Genomic DNA, 24,122 nt, shown 5'->3' with positions numbered 1-24,122 from the left:
CTACCGTGAACCTCCATCTCTGTACAACAATCATCTAACTGTTGCCCTTCAACAACTCCACCACATCCCTAAAAAGAGCACTTCTTAACCAATGTTGTAGTTGTCATGATAACGAAAAATTATATATACCATCAAACTATGAAAGCTATCACATATATACCATTAATATCTTTGTTAGATATACATGATTTATTTTAATGTTATACCATATTATAAATTATATGATTTATATTTGTATGCATATAATTTTTCGTTGAAATAAGAATGGATATATTGGAATATTAATATTCAAAATTAATTTTTATAAGATACGAGTACTTTAAAAAATTTAAGAAGTGAAAATAATGAAATCTTGAATGAATGAACAAGATACATTGAAAATAGAATAAGATTATATAATATACATATATAGTTTTATATGATGTATAAAAGAATAATATACAAGGGATATATATATATAACTTGAATGAATGAACAAGATACATTGAAAATAGAATAAGATTATATAATATACATATATAGTTTTATATGATGTATAAAAGAATAATATACAAGGGATATATATATATAACTTGAATGAATGAACAAGATACATTGAAAATAGAATAAGATTATATAATATACATATACTAGTTTTATATGATGTATAAAATAATAATATACAAGGGATTTTTATTGAAATAAATGAACAACATTGTATAAGTTAAATAACTATTAGTGGGGTATAACTTTAAAATCAATATAAAAAAAATAGAACACGTTGAGTGAATGTATATTTCAATTCAAGAAGAGTAACAATCGCTTTAATATTATAGTAATTCATGAAAGTTGAATAACTTATTTGTGGATTGGTAGGATTTATGTATCATTAATTAGTATGCCTATTTTAGTGAAAATTGGAAGAGCGTTTAGCTTTGGATGGAAGTCCTCATCTTTCCTTTTATTTTTGCTTAAATTTAGGAATTATTAACTAGCATCCCTATTTAAATAGGACTGAGTGATTTTTCTGGTAGGTAATATAATTATTTAATTGCCATGTATGTAAAATACCTATTGCTGCTAGGTCTTTGAAAAAAATTCTTAAATATTGGCTATTTATATTTTTCTAATTTGGTTATTTGCTAGCTATTTCATTCGAACAACTTGTAGCAATACAGTACCTGAATGTTGTTTCGGGTACTGTAATTTTTACATCTTTTGGAACGATAGATTACACAAAGTCGCAGTCAATGAATATGATGCCAATTGCACTCGTTTTGTATTGCATCCATAAAGCAATAATCAGTCTTTTTGTTATCAAGTTTATCAGTCGCCGGCCTTGGAGTAGTTAAATTCAAGAATAATAATAACAAAGATAGTTAAATTCATAGAGAATTACAACCTGATACACTCACACTAGAGCACTTCTCTACAAAAGCCAAAATAACTTTTGTTAGGGCTTATTGATTCCACGGACATTGTGGTTGGGGCTTTCGGGGGAGGGCTCAGAGTTATTTAACTGCTCATGCCTTTCAAGTTACTGCAATGTAGTTTACCTCAATATTATCTATCAAAATTGCAGAATGTTCTGGCTTTTAACAACAAAAGTTGTATGTTTCCCTAACTGCCCTATGGGCCTGTGAAGAGAGAGAAAAAATTTGAGATATTACCAAGTCCTTATAAAGTATCTTCTGTAATGTAACTATCCATATGAGATGTCAAGTACACCTCGCTAATAGTTGGTATTCTTTTGGCATCTCATAATCCATCTAAATCTTGAACTCATTTTTTTCAGAATCACTGCCTCAATAGACGCTCCAAGAAACTCTGTTCTTAGTCTTCTACTTTGAAGCTAAGATGCACCACAACGTGACCAAATAACATCTATCTGATGTGAAGGTGTCAAAGAATCAGGAGAACTTGCCTTGCAAATTCACAGTTCGGACTTTGATTCCTCGTCTTCTAATGGAGTATCACTAATGATTTGTTGTGTTTCAGCAGAAGGTGCTGCCTGTTCTGGGGGATCAAAGTCTTCGCCCAAGATCTTTGCAGTAAAGCGTCTTGCTTCATAATCGAGTTCTGGCCACTCTGCCACTATCCTCTTGGCGCCCTACAAGATAACAAGAAAAAGTGGAGCAAATGACACAAAGGACAAAGTGCAAGAAAAGATATGAGGTTGTCGATAATAAGAAGCCAATGAGACATTCTAGGTGAGGCATACCTGGAGCTTGGGTTCCTTTGTCATGGGATTATTGCAGAGGTCTATTGTTTTTGCCTTGGGCTTTGTCGCATTACCACACCATGACTCACACCAAAGCCATTCTTGTGGGAGTGAAAATATGGGTACAGTATGCTGAGCGTAGTTTGGAAGATCCTGATATACAACAAGGATAATGGTCAGTAATCACACAATAAATAAACAAATAAATAAAGAGCAATATAATTATCTTAAACCTCAGCCTGGTCGGAATGTCTCGACCACTTATATTGAAATATAGAAGCAAAGAAATTTGCCACGAAAGCCTAAAATTTTGAGGAAAAACTCGGGCAGATTCCTAATTTTACACTAACATACTATGATTGGTGTAACTTGCCATTGATATTTTACTTATATTAGGTCTGCTTGGTTGTCCATCTAGCTTACAATATGTCCTGAATATCACCACTGTAATCACCGTGTAAGAGCACGTATAAAAACAGAAGTGTGTGAATTACTAATTTCAAGTTGTTCAACCAAAAAAAAAAGAATCAGGAGGAAAATAGGCATGTTGGGCCTCCGCAGGTCTAACAGGATAATACTGTCAAACTATCTCCGGTAAACTGTATAATGATTTCTATACCTTCTTAAGTTATCCAATCTGAAAAGAAGCACAAATTCAAAATAAAAAGATATCCGATTACATGAGACCATATTACTTTTATTGCCTGTACTTGCAGAAAGCATTAGTAGAATGCAAAGAAACCTTGCAGCCTAAGTCAAAACACTATTGGCTTGTTTCAAAAGTAAGTTACAACAAAAAATGAGATAATTTATGATGAGCCAATAGTGTAGAATGATATGATGATTGCACATAAGAGCTTTCACTCACCTGATCCAGATTGGAAAGACTGTTTGGATCCTTGCTCAGGGTCTCATAAAACACTCGTAAATTATCTCCAGCAGCAGTCTCCCGGAATTTGAGCAAATCAACAACATATAAAGCACTGCAGGTTGCATTCATCATGGAAAGCTTGTTTATTTTTCAAAAAATACAAGTATTATTTATGCCAGTTTCATTTAATGGTACCTAATATGATATGGTCTTCCTCGTAAATGTTCCTTCCAGAAGCCCTATTAAATAAATACAAAGAACATTAGCGAATAGTTGAGTCAGTAAATGGACAAAAAAGTGAAAGCAGAAAGTAAAGAAGTGATGAAATATTAGAACGAAATGCCAGTACTTGTTTCCAAAAACGATAGCCATCCATCTCTCTGTTGTTGTCACAGAAAGGTGTGTATGCAAGGGGCCGTCCCTTCAAATCCATGTCATAAAGTTCTCCCATGTCAGTTCTGATAATTTGGTCTGCATCTACAAAGATAACCTGCAAGATAACACATCACAGAACTTCAATCGACTATAACCAGACAACTAAGAAAAACCATGATCTAGTAGCATAATCTATTGAATTCTTAAAAAAAAAAAAAAAAAAAAGTTGAATACCTTCTCCAACGCCAGGGGGAAGATGACATCAAGAAATAGAATTTTATATGCCCAAATGATTCTCTGTTTCTCCTTTTGTTTGTGCAGCCATGTAGGCCATTTGTATGTAATTAATTCATAGTCAAAACCATATTCCCGAGCCATATGCGGAATTACATCCTAAAAGAACAAAATATCTCGTAAGTACAACATCTAAAATTTATACATTAAAACAAGCTGCTAGAAAGAATTAAAGGTGAAAAACACAAGTTAGAGAACCTTGAACTGAGGAGAGAGATAGTTTTTTATAAACCAGAACTTCACTGGCCGTTGAGTATTCTTCAGAACACTTAGTATCATAATTTTTAGGAAGCGTTCATATCTGCAGAGTACATCTTGCTGTTAGCCGAGGAAAAATATGCTACAAAAGAAGCATAGAAGTAGGGCGAGCTTATTCAAGTCTGACCTAAACCTTCATCTTTTTAACAACTAAAAGATAAGTGTGACCAGAACTATATAACTACCCAAATATATTATTAGAAGAATAGACATGTAAGATCCTTATAAAAGAATAGACATATAAGATGACATTAGAAGTAAAAAAAAAATATGAGAATTTATTAACAATGGCAATAAGATTTTGTTTCTTTCTTCGGTTCTTTTTCTTGTTAGAAAAAAAAAAAAGATATAGAAGAGACAAAGGGAAGGGGATGGGGCAGGGAGTGGACATCATACTACACAAAAGAAATTGGGGCCACATACGGACCATATAAATGCAGGGAAGAAAAAAGATGAATCCAAACCAGAAAACTCACAAGTGTCCGGAAGCAACAGAGAATATGTTAATCGTCTTCCCATGACGACCACTGGTTCCCTGCTTCTTGACAAGGAATAGAAAACTGTTTAGCCATCATGGTTCTCTTCCTTTAGATTACCCCATGATATGATTATTATATTTGATGAGTGAAACTTGAGGAATTACCACTGGAGTGCTTTTACTCTTCTTTGACTGATCACCACCACCGATAAATCCAGAAGCCCATTTAAGAATATTAGAATTCCAACTGTTTTGGTTTCCCTGCATACAAGAAAATTAGTATTCCAACGGCATAATGTTTCAGAGTTACAGATACATAATAAAATTTTCTGTAAAGGGAAATGTTTTACAGTATAAAAGAAAGGGAACTTATCACCTTTTTCTTCTCTTGTGAATAGCTATTGTCGTCAGCAGAAACCAAGAGTTTCTCATGTTCCTTGCCCTTTTTTTTCATCACCTCCATGTGAACAAGTTTACCACGCAAATCATCTATAGTGATCCGTTTTGACAAAGTTGTCTCCTGACCACCATCACCATCTTCCTTTAAAGCATAAAGCTCCGAGCTTCTCCCTGGAGCAAGCTGCAGGTACCAAACTCCAGGAAACGCTTTCATTTGCCAATAACCCAAATTGGCCATGACAAGTGTGTCAACCAAGTGCGGTGTACTCTTAGTGCCAAGGATCAGCTGAAGGCCTCGAGGAGGCTCATGATCCTTCTCAGAGCAGTGACCTGGTCAAATTGTTTAGAAACAAGAGAAATTAACTCATTCGCAGCGGAACCATGGCATTATTCTTCTCTAGTCAATATTTCAGGTTACTAAAGCGATCACATCAAATGGAGGAGAATCAAGTACCTGTTAGGACAAGTGCTTCTAGTTCATACACTGCTTGAAGTGTCCTAGTCTCTCCTAGGTTTTCAAGCAATATATTATCTAGGTCATGGCTGCAAGTTTATGCAAATATTAGACATGACTAGGTAGCCTGCCATATATGTCATTGGTAATTAGCTCCACAATTGTTTTAAATACTTACATGGCAACAACAGGCTCAACAAGCCAAGGCTCAGGAACATCAAGATTCATAGTCAGCGTCTTAGAAGGTGGCATATTAGCGAAAAATGCTTTGGGACCATAAATGGTGTAATCTGTACTACTAAAGTCATCCTGCAAAATTAGCAAAATGAGACAGGGAGCATGATATGTCTAAAGGGCTTAATTTATCAACAAAAAAAGAGGAATGACTGGCATACCAATGTTGGTATAACATATCTGTAGTAGTTCTTCAACGGAAGATCAACCAGTGAACTCTGCAAGTAAAAAGATAATGCTAATTTCTTAAGCCTGGGGTTTACTGACAAAGCCTTTATTTTGAGATGTTTCATATGATTAATAAAGAGGCAATATACTATAGGACATGCACACATTGAGGATGTTCCATATTATTAATACTGAGGCAATATACCTTAGGACATCAGATATTTTGGAGACAGAAAATGCAAATTGTATGTTAAAAGCTAAAGTAAGTAGAAATTTGTACAATTTGTTTAGTCTGCTAAATGAACAAGAGCAAGATAGTCAATATTAACATTTCATATCTGGAGCATCCTAATAACAAAAGGGACATGAAAATTTTTGAAACACTATCTTCTAAGTTCAGCCATTTCTGACACTTCAAAATTTAACTGCTTAAGCTTCAGTTGTTTCAAACTAGGTTTCATCTCCTATCACAAGCAAGGGGAATGTATCTGACTTCCTTTCCTTTCAAACCTCTGCTTGAAATATTTACACGGCAAAAGCTTACAATTAATAAATTGCTGAAATGGTTCCTAAATTGTTTGTTCATTTTGAATCCTATCATTCGTTCTTATCTTGCGCCAATCACATGACTATAAAACCTCGCACTGATGTTGGCTAATTTTCCTTCTTCACCGAGGCCATGCATCTTTCATGTGACAAAGCCCAAGGACAAGCCTGTCTTGAAACCCTAAAAGAACCATTAGGCCTGCCCACGACTCTCACTAAGAGTATCTGCAAATCACCTTTACCACTGCAGAACACAATACAGAGGCAGTTCCCCTGCCAGTCCCCAATCATGGAAAAAAAGTAGTGATCATTTTCATGGTTGTCATATACTACTTAAAGAGATCAACTCACCATTGGGTTAAGTACAAGCCTCATGCTTGGCCGAATGGACTTTGACAAAAGCCGAAGAAGAGAAGACAACTTTTGACCAGATGAGCTCAAGGGATCGATGACAGCATCAACATGTATGCTGGAACTTTCATTTTCTAAAACAACAGCACTGCCACAAACACATTAATTGCTTTCAGTACAATGGAAATTCCGAAATCAAGAAAAGTCAAATCAGCAAATCTAGTTCACAGCATAAAGTTGATGGCTGATTTACATGCAGAACATTGTTGTTTGATAAAGCATCTTCTACTTATAGATGTATGTTTACAACATGACTGAACTTTGAGCACATTGCACATCAAGAATGTTTTATGTAGACTCTAGCTTCATATCTTATAAAACCCTTAAGCAAGAACCTTATGCAAGACAAAACAATGAGAGCCCAGTCATCTCCTTCTCAAACCCCAAAAAAACGAGAGAAAACTAAAGAAAGTGGTGTTACATGACAGTTGGTGCAGCATCTTTGGTTAGTGAGACAATAGAATAGCCTAAGGCGTACCTACTTGAGCAGTGCTAGGTATTTCTTCACAGAAGTTTATCAATATATCCAAAGATATGGAGTACATCCTTTTTTTTTAAAATCAAGCAGAAGAGTATCTTTCTGCTTAGAGTTTCCGTTTCTTCCAGTCCCTACTTTAAATCTTTAACCAACCTTCTCGCTTCCTATGATTTCAAATTTCGAGAAACATATAACGTAAACCACCACAATGAAAGGCTGCTATCGAATTCATATGTCCTTGTAATCTAATGCTTTAAAAGGCAAAGCTGGGACTCATCTCACGGCTTGCCCCAGTGTGAGGAAGACTAAAAGCTCTCGAGTGACCATGAAGAGCAAAAGTCTCAATGGCTTTCTGGCTTTGGTTGTTCGCCCTATGTGCCCTGGAACATTTTATTTCTTACACACTTTCTTTAAGCATTTGGAAATAACTTTCATAAAATGTTTTCTTTGTATATATAATGTTGGTTGTCAAATTTATGAGGCTGTCAATGTACTTGACCAATATAACAATATCACCTACGTGTAGTTAGTTACAATGCGAATAGAGGTCAAAGTGTCGGCGAAAATGCAGTAATTTATTTAAAATTACAATGTAAACCAGTAGATGATCATAGCCATGGAGAGTGCAACTTGAGTCCAATAAAGTCTCCTAAATTTAAGGTAGAATACCGACCATATTGCTTTAATTTCATCGTGAATTGCCTGCAAAGTTTCTGCTATTTAGTAGTGCAATTCTTTTCACGCCGTCAAAGGTGCCGAATAGGGAAATACTGTGTTCTCTTTTTTCTTTGTTTCTTTTTCCTTTTTTTTTCTTTTGGGGGAGGGAGGGGTCTGTGTAGAGAGGTTTGGAAGTTAAAACTGATTAACTTGGATTACTCAAATCTCATGAGAATGGACGCAATTAGTTCCATTCAATGTGAAGAAAATGAAATGTTAGTGCTGTTTTGAATATTTTGTTTTCCTTTCATCCTTTTTTTTTTTAAATGGGATAGACTATCTTGTAAGTTTACAACTTTGCCAAATATACTATCTGCTTATCCACGTTGAAGAAATATATTTTTCGGCTCATTCAATTCAGTATATTTTATGGGATTCTATCCAAAATTTTATTTTCGTTTTAACCACAACCATCACAACATCTTTCTTCGACAATCCTAGTATATATGATACCCACGAGTTGAACCTCTAATATACTGGCTGTGTTATTATCTCTTTTTGGTCTACGTGTATTTAACCTTTAGCGACTCAGAACTTTTATGCACATATGTTATTATGTTTTAAATAGTTTATTTTAATTTTTAAGTTTCTATTTTTTGAATTATATACGATGTTTAATGCATTTTGTTTAATTTTTCATATCATTGTTATTTTAGAATAGCAACGTAAAAAGAGAAAACGTGAGAAAGAAAACTCATATTGAATTGAGAGTCAAGTACATATAAGAAGACTCCTTATATAAGAGTTTTGAGTCACGTGTAACAGAGGAACTTTCTCAATTCTCAATATTCCTAATTATTATGATACTATTCTAAAAAATTCTTAATAACTTTTTCTGACTTTCTACACTCCGGCCCAACTCAAGGTGGGAGAACACATCTTGGTTTTCTTATCCTAAAAATAAGAAATACTAAGCAGACGCCTGGTCCCTTTAAAAAAAAAAGAATACTTAATACTTAAATTGAAAAAATATTTGTGGAAATCATCGAAATAGTAAACATCAGCCGGAATAGTGCACAATTTTTCGAAAGGAAGTGGTGCCATAAATGTGTAGGTTCTCTATTTTTTGTATATTTGTTTATATACGGGATGTCCCTCATTAAAAATATTATTTACGTTATCAAAAAAAGTGCTGTCATAATTCTGCCCTCGAAAATAATTACAAAGCGAGAAGTACTCTATGCAGCACATAGAAAAGGAATTACTCAATCACTTGAAAGAGCTAGAATAATCCCCGGAACTTTCTCAATTCTCAATATTCCTAATTATTATGATACTATTCTAAAAAATTCTTAATAACTTTTTCTGACTTTCTACACTCCGGCCCAACTCAAGGTGGGAGAACACATCTTGGTTTTCTTATCCTAAAAATAAGAAATACTAAGCAGACGCCTGGTCCCTTTAAAAAAAAAAGAATACTTAATACTTAAATTGAAAAAATATTTGTGGAAATCATCGAAATAGTAAACATCAGCCGGAATAGTGCACAATTTTTCGAAAGGAAGTGGTGCCATAAATGTGTAGGTTCTCTATTTTTTGTATATTTGTTTATATACGGGATGTCCCTCATTAAAAATATTATTTACGTTATCAAAAAAAGTGCTGTCATAATTCTGCCCTCGAAAATAATTACAAAGCGAGAAGTACTCTATGCAGCACATAGAAAAGGAATTACTCAATCACTTGAAAGAGCTAGAATAATCCCCCCCCCCCCCCCCCCCACACACACACACACGCACACAAAAAAAAACAAAAAAGACAAACCCTCGCTTTAAGCAACAAAGCCAATGGCTTTTAATAACATTGATTTGGAATTCTTTATTATTATGACATTATAACTACAAATATTTTAAATAGCATTCATAATGATCGTCTTGACAACCAAGAATCTTTCAACAACTAAACAAAAAACTCATGGGGCTTAAGGCCATGCCTATCCTCTGACAAGTAAACTGACCTAGTGGCCTTGTTCTTTTAGAACATTAGTCCAATCTATGGGATTAAAGAGCTTAGCATTAACTCTTTTTATCTGACCTGTAGTCTCTTCAAGGATACCTTTTTGCTTTCTTCTATGTATTTATCCATACACGCTTTTGGTGTGTTCTGTTTCCTTTATATACATATCCTTATTTACAAAAATTATAAGTAAGTAATAAGTGAGAGCCTAATCTATGACAGCATTGTCAAACACATAAACAATCCCTTATTTATAACTCTTTAAGTGAAAAAGTTGATCCACATCTTCAATCAAATGTGCGTTCACAAAATTATGAGTTTTGAAATGTGTTACCTGTATTTTGCAGACAGAAGTTCAAAGCGAGCACCTTCAGAACTCCGATCCCTCATAGAAATTGAAGATGAGACGGACATGACAATGTCACTGATGAATTTACTACAATGTGAAAAATCACAAATTTTTTTAGCAAAATGAAGAAAAATAGTTTGGAAAACCTGAAATTGAAGAAATAACTAAAGCACCCCATTAGCTTAAATTGTTGAAAGATAGTAACTGGGTTCATAACAGAAGCAGAAAATATAATAAAGAACAGAAATTATTCCAAGAAACCAAAGGTTTGTATTACTTCTTATGCTGGTAGTTGGTCAAGCACTTCGTCAAAACTTAAAAGTAAATTAAGCGGAAGTACCACAATGGTTCATGAAAATTCTCACCCAGTGGAATAATACCAATCTAACAGTCGATGAGAACAAATCTTTAGATGGAAAAACCAATTGTGCTAATATGACCCAAAGGACAAAGTCATTAAGAAGGGTAATGGAGAATAGATACATGGGTAGGTCTCTATAAAAACAGCAATATCCTGTCATGTATAAATCGACAAAGATGGCCCAGTTTCTAGAAAGCAGCAACAGGAATATGTGGTAGCATTAAAAGACAGCAATGCTGGGATAACAGACTGTGATAATTCAATAACAGTGGTTGATTGTGATGCCATCATCTGACTTAGGGGGAACCTGCTTTTAAAGCAGATATTTGCAGAAGTTGAAGATAATATTCATATCTGTTAGCTCCATAGAATAGGATCATATATAGTGTAGATATGTAACAAAAGTAGCTTATTTATGAAGGGAAGAGCAGCTTGTTTCATGGAAGGAAACAGGAGTATCAAACTCGAAAAACCACTTTTCATGCTTTCTAAAAGCAGTAAGCAGGTGTTCACAATCAGCAGCATTTGAGAAGCGAGAGGAGAACACATTGAAGAGCGAAAGAGCACAAACCTTGTTAGCATATCAGGGTCGATCTCCGCCCACTTTACTTCTTCTATGATTTCCACTATATGCTTTATTCTTTGCTTAAATTCCAGAGACTCCAAAAGTTGCAAATCATGGCTCAAGAATGTTGTGCCGTCAACCAGGCCAATCACCTATCAAATAGGTCAAAGAACATTATGTAACCAAAGAATAATATAACGCTCATCAAAAACGGATTAAACAATGCCTCTTCAAAGCACCCCAGTACTCAGAAAAACATGAGGATGGGATCTCAAAATCAAAATAGTATTGGAGGACAATAATTTCAATAAGAAATCAGCATTTCAAATTAAATGCAATTGACAGAAGTCAAACTTACTCTCCCATTTGTAATAACTGCATTGGCACCATATTCCAGGCCAACTTGTCCAAACAAAAATGTTCCCACCTGCAAACGTATTCAAAATAAAAGATAAGTGGAGAACCTACCCGGCAAGCATGCATCTCATCAATACCTTAGCCTCATAGCACCTTTCCAAAACAAAGAGTTCATATTGGCAAATTGGAGTCTCTCTGAACACTTTTTTTTTTTTTTTTGGATGAAGTAAGTGGAATATATCATTAAAGGCATCAAGAAGATGCAAAAGTTACAAAAGAAGTGAGTTTGACAGCTCATTTACAATTAAGCGCTACAAAACTAGAGAGCTGACAAAGTCCAAGAAAACATCAGAGGTTTTTATAGTAGTAAGGTTAGCCCAGTGAAACAAATTAACCAAACATCTAGCCTTTAAGCAACCTATTGAAGTTGATAATCCATCAAAATATCTACTATTCCTTTCGACCCAAATACACCAAAAAATGCTTGCAGGTACCATATTCCAGACTTTTTTGATGGTTCTGTCAACTTCCCTTGAGGTCCAGCTCACATATGCATCTCTGGTAGAGAATGACATAGTCCAGTGTAGACCAAAAATACTAAGAAAAATAATGGAGTCTCTCTGAACACTTTGACCATAGAGTTCACCAATTCAGTAGGTAATTTTGTAATTTTGTTCTTTCATCTGAGAAACTGGGTTCTAATGATAAATGTTCGTTTCACTGGTAAACTTAAGCACTCTAATTGATAGAAGGGTTTAGCTATTGACACAGCTAAGCCATGAAGTGGGACAAAGCAGAACTCTGCTATGTTGTCTACAAAATTACTATCAAATGTTCCAAGAACTTCACTAAGCATAGCTAAGGTACTATCAGAAATAGGAGATACAAATGACATCCTAAGCATTTGCAACTTCTATCTCATGGAATTTGCTCCCATATATTTTGGACAGTCCCACATATTGGACACCTGATTAAAATATAAAACTCAAGGCCTTGGATGCATTGATGAACAGACTAGCTAAAGGCAGGAACAGTCAGGTACCTTATTCAAGTGCATCCTCAACTTCTCGTCAGAAAGTCCAGAAAGAGCAGACTTGAGTCCTTTTGAGGACAATCCATTTGAATTAGCCAGTTCAAAGACCTTATCCAAAAATGCCTCGCTGCTTTCAGTACCAGCAGAAGATGCATGCATATGATTATGTTCGTAAAACGAGCAAATTTGGTCCAGGAACTGCAGAACGCCTTTCTTGTGACTGCAAGTCATCATTATAAAGCAAGATAAAAAAAGAGAAGAAATGCAGTTTAATGAAGCAATTTAGAAAAGAAACAGTGCCGAAAGAAATCATGTCAAAAGAATCAGTAGAGACCTATATGATGAGGCTGTGATTTGAAAAACTTTCATGAAAAGAAAACTCGGGGAATGAGGATCTAGAATGGAGTTAAACAGCACTCCCAAGCGTCCAGTTGTTGTGCCTGCCATCTGCAGAAGAAACCAAGCACTTAAGTCCCATAACAGAAAAGTATTTATAAGCGATAAATGATGACGAATGAAATACTAATGCCACAAAATCTTTATTAAGAAAAAGAGAAGAGAAGGAGAACTACCAGATAATGTATTCCTTCACGAAGCAATCTCATCCCTTTCTTTGAAGCCATATTGACAGCAAGAAGATGAGTCACTGGCTTCAAATCATCTATTGCTGGAAGAAATTACGGAAACACAAATCACAGACATACTCAAACATGTTCCATAAAAAATAATAGTGTTAGGCCGAGTATAGCTTACTTTCTGTAGAATGCAAGTAGCTGACATCATTAAGAAATGAGTCCTCTGCTAGAATTATAGCAGAAAGCGATATGAATCTTGGTTTGACTTTCCCTTCAGCTATAATCTAAGTCGACAAAGGGACAGCAATGTAATCAATTATTTCAAGCACTAAGCACTAAAGTCAATACAACATATTTAGAGAAGATAAAGAACTGTACCTGTGGGTTATAGCGCTGCACGCCACTCTCTGATAGGAACTTTTCCAGGATGTCTGTGTGAGAGTTTATGTGCCCAAAATAAACTTGTTCCTGTATTCTAGGAAGCTCATCGTTCATTGCATTCATAAGAGCGTCCTGCCAGTAGCAGTTCCAGGCATATTATATCATGCTATACGATGATTTCATCCTCCAAGAAATAAATTTCAATGACAGATAACAAACGCCATAGGAATGAATATTTCTACCTGATATAGTTAACATAGCTTTGAAGTCCAGTAACAAGAAAAATTAGATACAAAATTACATGAGCTGCCAATTACGTATATCAGGTCTCCAAAGAAAAAACTCTCATTCCCTAAACCTTTTTCCAAAAGCAAATTCCATATTATAGGAAACATGTCTTTCTTAGAGCAACCAAAGCAGATGGAAAAGAGGCCAGTTCGTGAGACAATGACATTACTCAGAAAATCTGAATATAGGACAATTTAACAACCCAACATAATCAATTTCCTAGAATTATATGTCATACTTCTGCAGGATATTTTTCCTTCCCCCTTCTCAATCAACCAAACTTCAGCAAAGAGTAAAAGCGCCAATTATTGAGACCAATTATGTACTTGGCAAATTGGTTGCACAACTACTAGTAGAGATGCTAACTTAAAGTTAAAATCTCAGATGCCAAGCTTTTCTTTGCAATATTTTGAATCTGTGATCATAAATAGGGTAATACCTCAGTAGGGTCATGGACAAGCCCATTGAATAAGAGGCAACAACGCCTCTTAGCCAACCCTAGCTTAAATACAAACAGAGAGCTTTCCTCGGAGAGTTCTTTGAAAGTATGTTCTTTCTCCAGTTTCAGTAAAGTATCTTGAGGTGGTGTTTTGGCCTGAGGTCTACAAAAAGACACTAGCTGTAAATGTTTTGGAACACAAATCAAGAAAGAGACAATCCATCAGCTCCAACAAAGAAGAATGAAAAGCCCTTGTAATGCATGTAGCTCTCATGAACAAGCAGAAACATATAACTGGATGTTTGGAAAATAGTAGACTTACAGCAGTGTTTCCACAAATGCCGCTTCAACATGGTGTACTTCAAGAGGATCGTCAGTAGCTGACTCGACTCGCAATTTGTTTACCTACATTTCAAGGTAAAAACTATTATTAACTGTGCATATTTGTAATGAACCACAACACTACCACAGTGACAGGGAAAATTATTAACTGTGTATATTTGTAATGACCCGCCACCATTTTTCAGAAGAACAAAGCATCAACAGGAAAAATAAAAAGAGCTAGCCACCATTACTCTTCGAATTTACACCCCATCAGAGATACCCTAGACATAATTGTCCTCAAATTTACACTAGCAAAGGCAGTTTTCTAGGGGAGCGATGTTGTGGGGAAAGCTCCATATACGAGAAGTATAACAGAAAGTAGAGAACACGCACAAAATATGGGTCTCTACAAAAGACAACCAATCATCTACACGCAAACGAATGGTGAAAAGAAAAAAAGATTAATATGACTGACTAGAATAAAACACCTATGAGGCGCGAGAAGCAGTGGAACTGATTAGGTTCACAGCTCAACAGGACCCGAAGCTATGGCAGGTCATGTTAAAGTAAAATTTAATCACTTTGATAAGTAAATACATTTTTTTCCTTTAAAAACGAGGGCACCAGCAACAGATTTCACAGAACACTAAATATTAGATCTGGAAACACAAACAGATCAGGAACATGCAGAATTACATAGCAGATTAGAAATAGTACTCCCTCCGTCTCATTTTATGTGGCACTATATTGTTATTAGTCCTTCCCAAAAAGAATGGCAGATTTCTATACTTGATAACAATTTGACTTTAAACTTCCCATTTCACCCTTAATGGTATCCTTTTATAACCACAGAAATCCCATGGCATGTTTAAGATTAGAAGTTCCAAAAGTTTCTCAACTCTGTGTCCATTCAAATTATGCCTCATGGATTTTGAAACAGAGGGAGTACTTGGAAATTCTAGGCAAGACAATATGGCTCCTCTCAGAGGGCAAACAATTTTTCTTTTTGGGGCTTTTTAAACGGACTCCTTTATGCATCAAGTTTTTAACCTTCAGGCGCAGCTATCCACACACTAACATGGTAATCACACATTTGGCATCCCTGCAAGCTAACATATTCTTTAACGGGCATTGTAAACAGCTGAAAGTGTTCAAATCATACATTGCTCAAGAACTGGAAAGCTGTTGCAATTCCTTGGTTTTCCTTGATGTAGATGAAAAGACGAATAATCTGCAAAGAAACATTACAGTTTTCAACAGTTCACGTGCATCATGAACAAAAATAGGAACTTCACTGGAAATAAAATGTTAACTTAATGACCAAAATAGGGTCGGTTACAAGAGTTCTTTTAATAAATTATGTTCTAAAAGAACAATATCATCAAAGGCTAATGTTACGGTGTAGTTGCCTCTACAGCAACACACCAACCATGAATACTCAAGAATAACAGATTGTGGATATGAAACAGCAAAAATTTTGATTCGTTATCTATATCAAAGTAGAGAGAGATGTTTAAATAAAAGTTGGAACAAGCAGAAGTAAGATAATTTGCATTTACAGTTATTACGTCACATCAATGGCTCAAGGAAAAGCAACATGATAATCAATTTGAGTTTTCAATAATGGAAGAATTTGCCATCTCAGAAACAGGGTCAAATCCTCATAGGTAAGTGCTACAAGATCAGGTACATCTGAATACATGGTTATGGATCCGAATCACTTGGTATCAAACATTTCCTATTCCGACTGAAATCCTCAAATATGTGAATGAGTGTAAAAGTGTTTCTCCTGCTTGTAATAAGAAGTTTCAACATCTTGATGCATGCATTGCTATTTACCTACCAAAAAAGAAAAACTAGATGCATGCATGTAATTTTATCTAAGCTATAAGTGTAAGATCCAAATAGGGTCCAATTAAATACTTCTATAAGTGGCTAGCCGGTTGTGCTTTTAATTGCATGATACCAATAACATAGCATGTTGTAGAATATAATAAGTTCATATGACATCTCTTTATTCTTAGATTGCTATTACTACTCACTGTTTGATTGCTATCTTTCGCTTCGGTTTTCGTAATATCTTGTTGTTGTTACTGCTTGTTGCAACTACTTCTTTTCATTTTTTCTTTAGCCGAGGGTCTATCAGAAACGGCCTATCTACCCTCCCAGGGTAGGGGTAGGGGTAGGGGGTAAGGTCTGCATACACTACCCTTCCCAAACCCCACTTGTGAGAATTCACTGGGTTTGTTGTAGTTGTTGCATATGACAAGCGCCTTATAGAAGTATGTTGAAGATAAAAAAATTTGCAATAACCGGCTTATCAACTAATTTACGTAAAAAAAAGGAGTGATGGAAAAGGCACAGAAAGCATGTTTGTTTTACATGGCTATATACACTAATAAGTAATTGATCAAAATAAACATTCTCCTGGTACTTCTGCGCTATATGTAGGGCAAAATTAGGCATAGAAATCTAGTAATTGTAACCTGACTATACGCATGTTAATCTGAAAGCATTTTCTTTCCACTCTACCATACGTCATGCAAAAGAAACTAGTAATTACTTGTAAACATTGAGTTACCCAGCTTATACCAAGAACAAAAAAATGTGTTACAAAGTACAAATCATCTTATGCAATCATTTACTATTTATTAGGAAAAGATTCGGGTAGTTACCAAACTGGAGAGGTCTTCCTGACTTGGACTATCCTTCTCCCTATAAGAAAGGGGAAGTTCACCACCACTCGACTCGATCTCCTCAATTAACTTTGCAGAGTACAATATCACACCAAATCTCATTGGAATATGATTCTCAAACAATGAAACAATTGAGTCAATTGTCTGCAAATTTTAGAAAAACTTTTAACCCACAAATCGCCTTTGATTGGGTGAAAACAACACAAAACCAATTCAAACACAAATGAGCACAAAAACAATCTGTTTCAGTTCACAAGATGATAGAGCTTGCCTCAAGCCCACAAATGGAAGCGGGGTCCAAAACATAAACTGCATGGAAGAGGTTCTTCCGGATGTAACGCAATTGTCCAGGGAAGACTGGCATCAAGATCTAAAGCAGAAAGATGCAAACAGTTAGAAAATGAAAAGCTAATGAAGATGATCCCAAAAAGCACAGCCCAAAGATCAGAGGAACACGGTACCTCATTCAAATTGCTCCGCCAACGTTTATACATCACATCCACCTCCAAGTTATTGAGATAATGAACATGATCTGAGCGAAAATCGACACGGAAATTACTGGACTCAGAAGGGGGCAGTGCTGAAAGGAGCTTCCTCACGGTGCTAACAGGAATCTGAAATTCTCAAGCAACAGGTTACTGCATCAGCATATTGCTTAACAGAATGCTCATGAAAAAAATTAACACCCAAGACGTTTGGGATAAAAATAAAAATGGTAGAAACATAATATCGATATGGATGAATGCACAGACAAAAGAGAAGTGTAAAATTTTGAGGTATGAAGAAACTTCATCTCCCATGTTCAGTCTCATGTTTAAATGATCTATTTCCTAAAACTTGCAATCATAGTATTTTTTATGCACAATTGATGAAAAAGTTCCAATCGACGTTCTAAGTCCTGAACTTACTCTCCATGAGTAGAAGCTGAGGCAACTGTCATAATGGCCATCTTAGTAGCTAGCTTTGGTAATCAAAATAATGAGCTAAATCATAGTTAAGGTTCAAGCACTATAGACTTCATTTTTTAATGATGGAAAATACAGTATATTGTATGCTGTATAAATACATGAAGCATTTTTAGTCTCTGCAGCAAGATGTTTCTGCAGCATATCCTTGGATAACACCCCAGTAAATTAGGTAATTGTTCGCCGGAAGCATCAGAAGAAAATCTCAGATAAGTAAAAAAGATGTTAAAACCCAGGGAAGTTGTATTAGACATGCTCACATGCTAGCCCAAAGAGAGTTAGTCAGCTTTCTTGAGAAGGTTCTAGAGCTTCGCACCTTCATTTTAGAGTATTGATCAGCTAATGATAACTCCTTATGGACCATATCAACCAGCCTGGAAAACAAAGTTCAGAATTAAAACAGTAAATAGGACGATCTCCAGTTCTCCCAGTGAAACACCTTGGTGATGATAAGACACATCCTAAAAGTAAAACCAGGTGAAACCAATATATTGAACCACCGACAAGCAATACTCTTTATTGAAGTTATCAGTCTTAGGAATGGTATAACCAAACACTCGGAGACCTTCATCGAAGCACATATACTAGTAACAAAGGATGGCCATTATTAAGAGTTGACGGATGTTTCACAGTGCTGCATTGAAGGCATGCAAAGTGTAGGGATGGTCTGCGCAATACAGCAGAGACATAAATTGTCTTAAAACAGTACACAGAGTGAGTTATATTGTCAGGCAATCTGATATGCCATTATCACTTCTTTCCAGCTAGCTCGAATCAAACTACGGCTGTATATTGACATTGTAGAGCACAAAATTCCACTACTGTTGAATTCAAGTACGAGAACCACAATACACCAAGAAATAAGAATACATTAGCCTTGAAGAAAACAGTAAAACAAAAAATCCAGTAAGCCTGAGGGAGAAGAAAAAATAAAAATGATGAATTAAGGAAAAAAAATGCCATCATTTCCGTTGTCAGTTTATTTTGCCTCTCAAGGGTCAAATTATGAAAAACAGCTGTGGTTATGCATCTAGGGAAGTTGAAGCTTGTGCGAATTCAGAATTCTAGGATTAAAAAGAGGGAATACAATAACGGTAAAGGGGTGGCTGATCCATCTCTTATTACTCAATATTGCAATTTCCATTCCCTATCTCTAAATGTTCTCAATTCTAAAAAGAATGCAATATTTTGAGATAGTATTGCTGAACTGCACTTGCTTGCGTTTTGTTCAAGAACTCCCACATCTTCGTTAGTTTTGCAAGAATATATTCAGGTATGATAAGAACAGTTAGAGCATAAGTCCTCCAATCACATAGGATTCTGGTGAAATGTGGATATAAGTTTACAGGAGATGTAAACAGTGCAATATGGCAATGCTACCCATGCAATCCTTCATCTAGCCAACCAAAGTTGTATTAAATAGTGATGTCCAAAGTAACCAAGGCAAGGATTATATATGATAACCATTCTACACAAAAACACTATCAAATTGCCAGCTGCAGTGTTTTAGATTCTAATCAGAATGCATTGCTATATTGACTTCCTAAGCACAACGCAGGTCTATCTGAAATTGTCCCTACAGGAATCATTTTTTCTAGAGCTTATTTTCCTATCTCTCATGAGGGATCAACATAACAAACGAAGTCAAAAGACACAAAACCATCGGAAGGATGAGACAATATCTGTTGCTCACTTCCTAAGGGCAATTTTGACAGTTTTAGTTCCAGTATTCACTTCCTTGTTTCTATAGAATCATCTCTCTGAAATTCATTTCTATTTTTCTTCATCACATATCTTGACAGTTTAACAATAGCACATATTAACAGATATTATAATAAATGAATTACACAGATGGAAAATAAATGGTGGGAGGCGGAGGAATTAGAGGAAGATAGCCTAGCAGCAAGTGGAAGTATTACAGATAAAGGTCAATATCTTCAATATTGACTAAGGCACCATTCAAGGCCATTAACGACTTTCCAGGTGGGATCATTCGCTGATTTTCAACAATTTCCTCTTTGATAGATTCATTGAGCTGCATAAAATTAAATACATATCAAACAATCAGATTCATAATAAATGTCACATTATTTGGAAAAAAGTTTTACAGGTGGAACACCAAATATGGTAACCGCAAAATATTTTACCTTCATCCGAGATAAAGAAGAGACAACACTAGGGAAGTTTTGATTAATATCTTGCATTAACTGCAAAGGATCAGCAGCATGAACAATCCTCTGCGCAGTTTGATGCCCTAAATCTGTTTATAAATATTTGGCACCACCAATGGAGTGGCATAAGGTTAGCTTAATCAAAAAGAAGCTCTCATTTCTAATAATGATAAGTACTGGCTCATAACAGTAAAGTTATCATCACCTTTTAATTCCCAGACATCAAGTGTATCAGATACTGCCGACGATAGAAGATAATCCCTGAAAGCCATGATTTCAGATGTCAACTCCGGTTTGCGCTCCTACAGATATGGGAAGACGGAATCAGTTCTCCAATCTACAGCTTTGGCAAGGTGGATTGCATGCAACTGTCAGTAAAGTTTGTCGACATCGTTATCTTCACCATCCTTGGCAATATCCTTTTTCTCTTTCTTTTTTTTTTCTTTTTTTGGCCGAACAGTACGTCCAAAATTCATCAACATGTGTCCAAAATTCATCAACATGTACATGGGACTATAAAAAGTTGATAATACAAACCAGAATCCTAGAGAATATAAATCCTCTGACTTCTTGGCTAAGGTCTTCAGTGTGAGGATCTTCGAGAGTGACCCCTGCAACAATGATAAAATTAGATACTTTTTGCTAAACAAAAGATAATGAACTAAGGACTTGGGTCATTAAAAAACTTGATATATGATGCAAATAAAGCAGTAATTTTAAATGTTAGATCAATACCACTATTAAGTAAAATCTGGATTTCTTCAAGAAGTAAAGTGGGTGGATCTTATTAAACCTAAAGTTTTGCTCAACTGATAAAGAGTATGTTTGAACTCCTAAATTTCAGCTTTTCAAAAAACATTTTAACAGGATTTGGAAAACAAATACACAAACAGCTTTTTAACATAAGTATATACACTATCAGCAGGAAAAAAAAGTATACAGAAAATTGAGTCTCCGAAATTCATACAAGTTTAGCCTTAACATCATAAAAATAAAGGAAGTTTCTTTATGTTGAAGTTCTATTGAGAAAATCATGAGATCTGAAGATGCAATCACTATTATCATTGATCCAAGCAATTTCAGCTTAACCATGAAAAATGGTAATGAAAAAGCGAAAAAAATCCTGAAACAAGATAGTGTCAAGCTTCTCATCTTAGAAAAGTCAATATTATCCCATATCAAGCAGTAAAACATCCTAAGCCGACAAAATTACTGAGACACTGTCGGAAATTATCGCATCAATACCACTGTTTGCATCAAGTAGCACAATGCAGATGAGTGCATAACAGGACTTACCTTTTTTCACAGTGCTGTCATCCATGGCCTTGTATTCCATGTTTTTCAGTGCTAGTTCCACACCATAACCACCCAAATTCAAGGAGTCTCTGGTACCAAGAGCTCCACAGGGACCACTTTTTGATTCACACCCAGAAGGTAACACAGGCCGAACCACATAATAGATTTTCCCCTGTGCTAGTTATTGGATAGTCAGTAATAGAATAAATTCTGAAACTATTTTTGGTTCTGGTAATAGGAAAGACAGTACAAAAATAGAGATAGGGGTTATTTCCACTGTTTAGTTAAGAAGCAACATAAATAGAAAGTAAAGAGGAGCATAGACATAGAATCATGGTAGCTGACCTCTCTGGCAGCATTCGCCAAGGTACGATGAAATTGTTCAAAGCAATAGGTCCCCAGAGCACCATATAAAATAGCTACTGGACTTCCTACATTTGAATCTGGATGGATATGATCAAATTCAAAAAGCTCGGGGTGAAATGTGTCGAGAGATCTGCATACAAAATTATATACACGTCAGTTATTAAAGATCAGCAGAGCTCAAACGTTTTTGGGCATAAATCAACAATATCTACTTATGTTCCATAGAGAGAAAAGAAAGCCAGACAGACTTACACTTCTTTGGCGTTCTGCAGCCACACTAGCAACTCGGCAACATCAAAAAATAGTCTTCCGCCAGTGTCTATCCAACAACAGTTTCCTTCATGACTTCTTGGATTCTCACCAACAAGCAGAGGATTAATCTTTTTGTTCTTTGCATTATCATTTTGCTGAAATACTTCTCCTTCAGGAGAGCTTGAGCTGTTATCGTCGGCAAGTGGAAAAGAAGAAAGAGATTCCTCTGCCAATTGACGATACAGCACTATTCTAGGAGACGCTGATCGAAGAGTGAGAGAAAATTCAAAAATTGATGCCAAAGATTCACTTAATTGAGACCTCCCATATTTTACAATTCTCTTTAAGCAATCTTTGGCAGTACGGCAATCAGAATTTTCATCTGCAGATTGAAGCCAGAACTCAGTAAAATCCCAGTAGAGGTCCTTAGATTCCTTTGATAGCAATTCCCTGTCCATCATGAGCAGAACATCACAAAATATAAAAGGATAAGGCACGGTTTGCTCCTACTACAAGGAAACCTATTAGAAGACTGTTTTGAGGACGTTTTGGCACTAGAAAGAATCTTCAGTGTGGTTTATATCTTCGTTATATCATTCCAATTTTATTAGATGTCCCCAAAGGGATATCCTTAATGTGTAAATAAATTTCCTTCATGTGACTGAAAGCACTTGAGCATGCATGATATAAGTAACCATGATATTTTGACTTCTCTGCATCTCTTAATTTTGCTGTCAAATTCCTCCTTTATTTATTACTACCTGATCTTCTAGACATGCTTCTTTACGATATGTTAATTGTTGCAAGTATCCTTATTTAAACTTACCTACAACTGCTTAGCTTTCCTTCTGCAATTTTATCACCCAAATTTGTTTACTACTTTTCTTTAAACACATGACGTTGATTTGGCATTACTTTCATGGGACCTTGTTCTTAAACCCTATAATGACTCAGGTTTCCCAATGGCAGAACAATGTAAATATCAAATATCTCTCATTACACACACTCGTGTGGCCTACCACTCCATAAGAAAAACGAATATTACATAACTCTACTTTTCCACACACCAAACTAGACGACAAGGAGTACCCATAAAAGCAGTGAAGTAAGCAGAACACTGTCTTCTACTGAAATTTAAGAATCCTAAACTCTAGCAAGAAATATTATGTCACCATAGTTTGTGATGATTAAACTAGTCTTAATTTATCAAGTCTAAAAAAGAATTAGAATGATATACATCCAAAGATGCTATGTAAAAATCAGTTATAATGGTAAAGAAAAACATACCCAGCTTCCAAGAGTACGGGGGTACCAGACCACTTAGCCCTGAGAGCAACTTGAACGTTCTTGGGTTTATTATTTACAGCAGAAATTGAATGCCCAGAAAGGCAAATACAGAAAGCTACTGCGATCACAACCGAAAACCCAAATCTGAAACGGGTCTCCATTCCTGAATCTTGATGAAGAATATCAGGCTTTTTCGGATTCTTTAGAAGAATTAAGCCATTCAGTAAAATCCAACAATCAAGATTGAAACATTAGTTGGACTGCAGATCAAGACTTTTGTGCTAAGTACAGTGTGAGAGGAGTATGTTAGGGCTCAGTGAAGTCCTCCTACGTTGCTCAAATCTGTACCTGCGATTGGAAAGGGACAGCTTTATAGTGCATGGACTTTCCGGGTCTTGACCGAACGAAACAAGGGTAGTTTAGTCAATTCATAATATTTCCACGTTCATTTTCTGATATGGCAGGTGTTCATTGGTGAGGCGCTAAGTAAATAAATTACTTTCCCGTGGGTCGGGTAATAACCGCTTTTGACCCGATTCGTTTCTTTCAAATTTGGATCATAAAATTTCTGTACTATT

The 24,122-nt window shown here is 35.6% G+C and overlaps 1 protein-coding gene across 2 annotated transcripts; it reads right to left on the bottom strand.

Annotated features, from left to right (window-relative positions):
* Positions 1-1,324: 1,324 nt before the first annotated feature.
* LOC104111299 (UDP-glucose:glycoprotein glucosyltransferase) lies at positions 1,325-23,895 on the bottom strand. Of its 2 annotated transcripts, none has more exons than XM_009620974.4 (37): positions 23,545-23,895; positions 22,258-22,707; positions 21,985-22,135; positions 21,640-21,811; positions 20,881-20,954; positions 20,549-20,645; positions 20,320-20,432; positions 20,092-20,207; positions 18,489-18,546; positions 17,669-17,821; positions 17,479-17,577; positions 17,187-17,351; positions 15,674-15,742; positions 14,510-14,592; positions 14,188-14,350; positions 13,458-13,592; positions 13,258-13,363; positions 13,077-13,171; positions 12,839-12,951; positions 12,514-12,724; positions 11,473-11,541; positions 11,121-11,266; positions 10,174-10,275; positions 6,629-6,776; positions 5,725-5,781; positions 5,508-5,638; positions 5,330-5,418; positions 4,853-5,205; positions 4,642-4,737; positions 4,475-4,539; positions 3,939-4,041; positions 3,681-3,839; positions 3,421-3,561; positions 3,267-3,310; positions 3,069-3,183; positions 2,201-2,353; positions 1,325-2,089 (listed from the first exon to the last, which is right to left on the bottom strand). In XM_009620974.4, the coding sequence occupies exons 1-37, from the start codon at positions 23,703-23,705 to the stop codon at positions 1,913-1,915; spliced, it is 4,932 nt and encodes a 1,643-aa protein (XP_009619269.1). In that variant the 5' UTR covers positions 23,706-23,895; the 3' UTR covers positions 1,325-1,912. The 2 variants fall into 2 exon arrangements, with proteins under 2 accessions (XP_009619269.1, XP_009619270.1); XM_009620975.4 differs by having other exon boundaries at positions 4,475-4,533.
* Positions 23,896-24,122: the final 227 nt, after the last annotated feature.

Source organism: Nicotiana tomentosiformis, chromosome 1, assembly GCF_000390325.3.
Source record: "Nicotiana tomentosiformis chromosome 1, ASM39032v3, whole genome shotgun sequence".
Classification (NCBI taxonomy): Eukaryota; Viridiplantae; Streptophyta; class Magnoliopsida; order Solanales; family Solanaceae; genus Nicotiana; species Nicotiana tomentosiformis.
The sequence above is the reverse complement of the archived record's forward strand: the minus strand, read 5'-3'. Positions and strand labels throughout refer to the sequence as shown.

Excerpts from the sequence above, each read along its gene's own strand:
- LOC104111299 (XM_009620974.4), bottom strand. The coding sequence starts at position 23,705 with ATGGAGACCCGTTTCAGATTTGGGTTTTCGGTTGTGATCGCAGTAGCT. Across the intron at positions 22,708-23,544 it reads CCCGTACTCTTGGAAGCTGG|GGAATTGCTATCAAAGGAAT; the intron begins GTATGTTTTTCT and ends CATGATGGACAG. Across the intron at positions 14,351-14,509 it reads GCATTTGTGGAAACACTGCT|ACCTCAGGCCAAAACACCAC; the intron begins GTAAGTCTACTA and ends GTCTTTTTGTAG.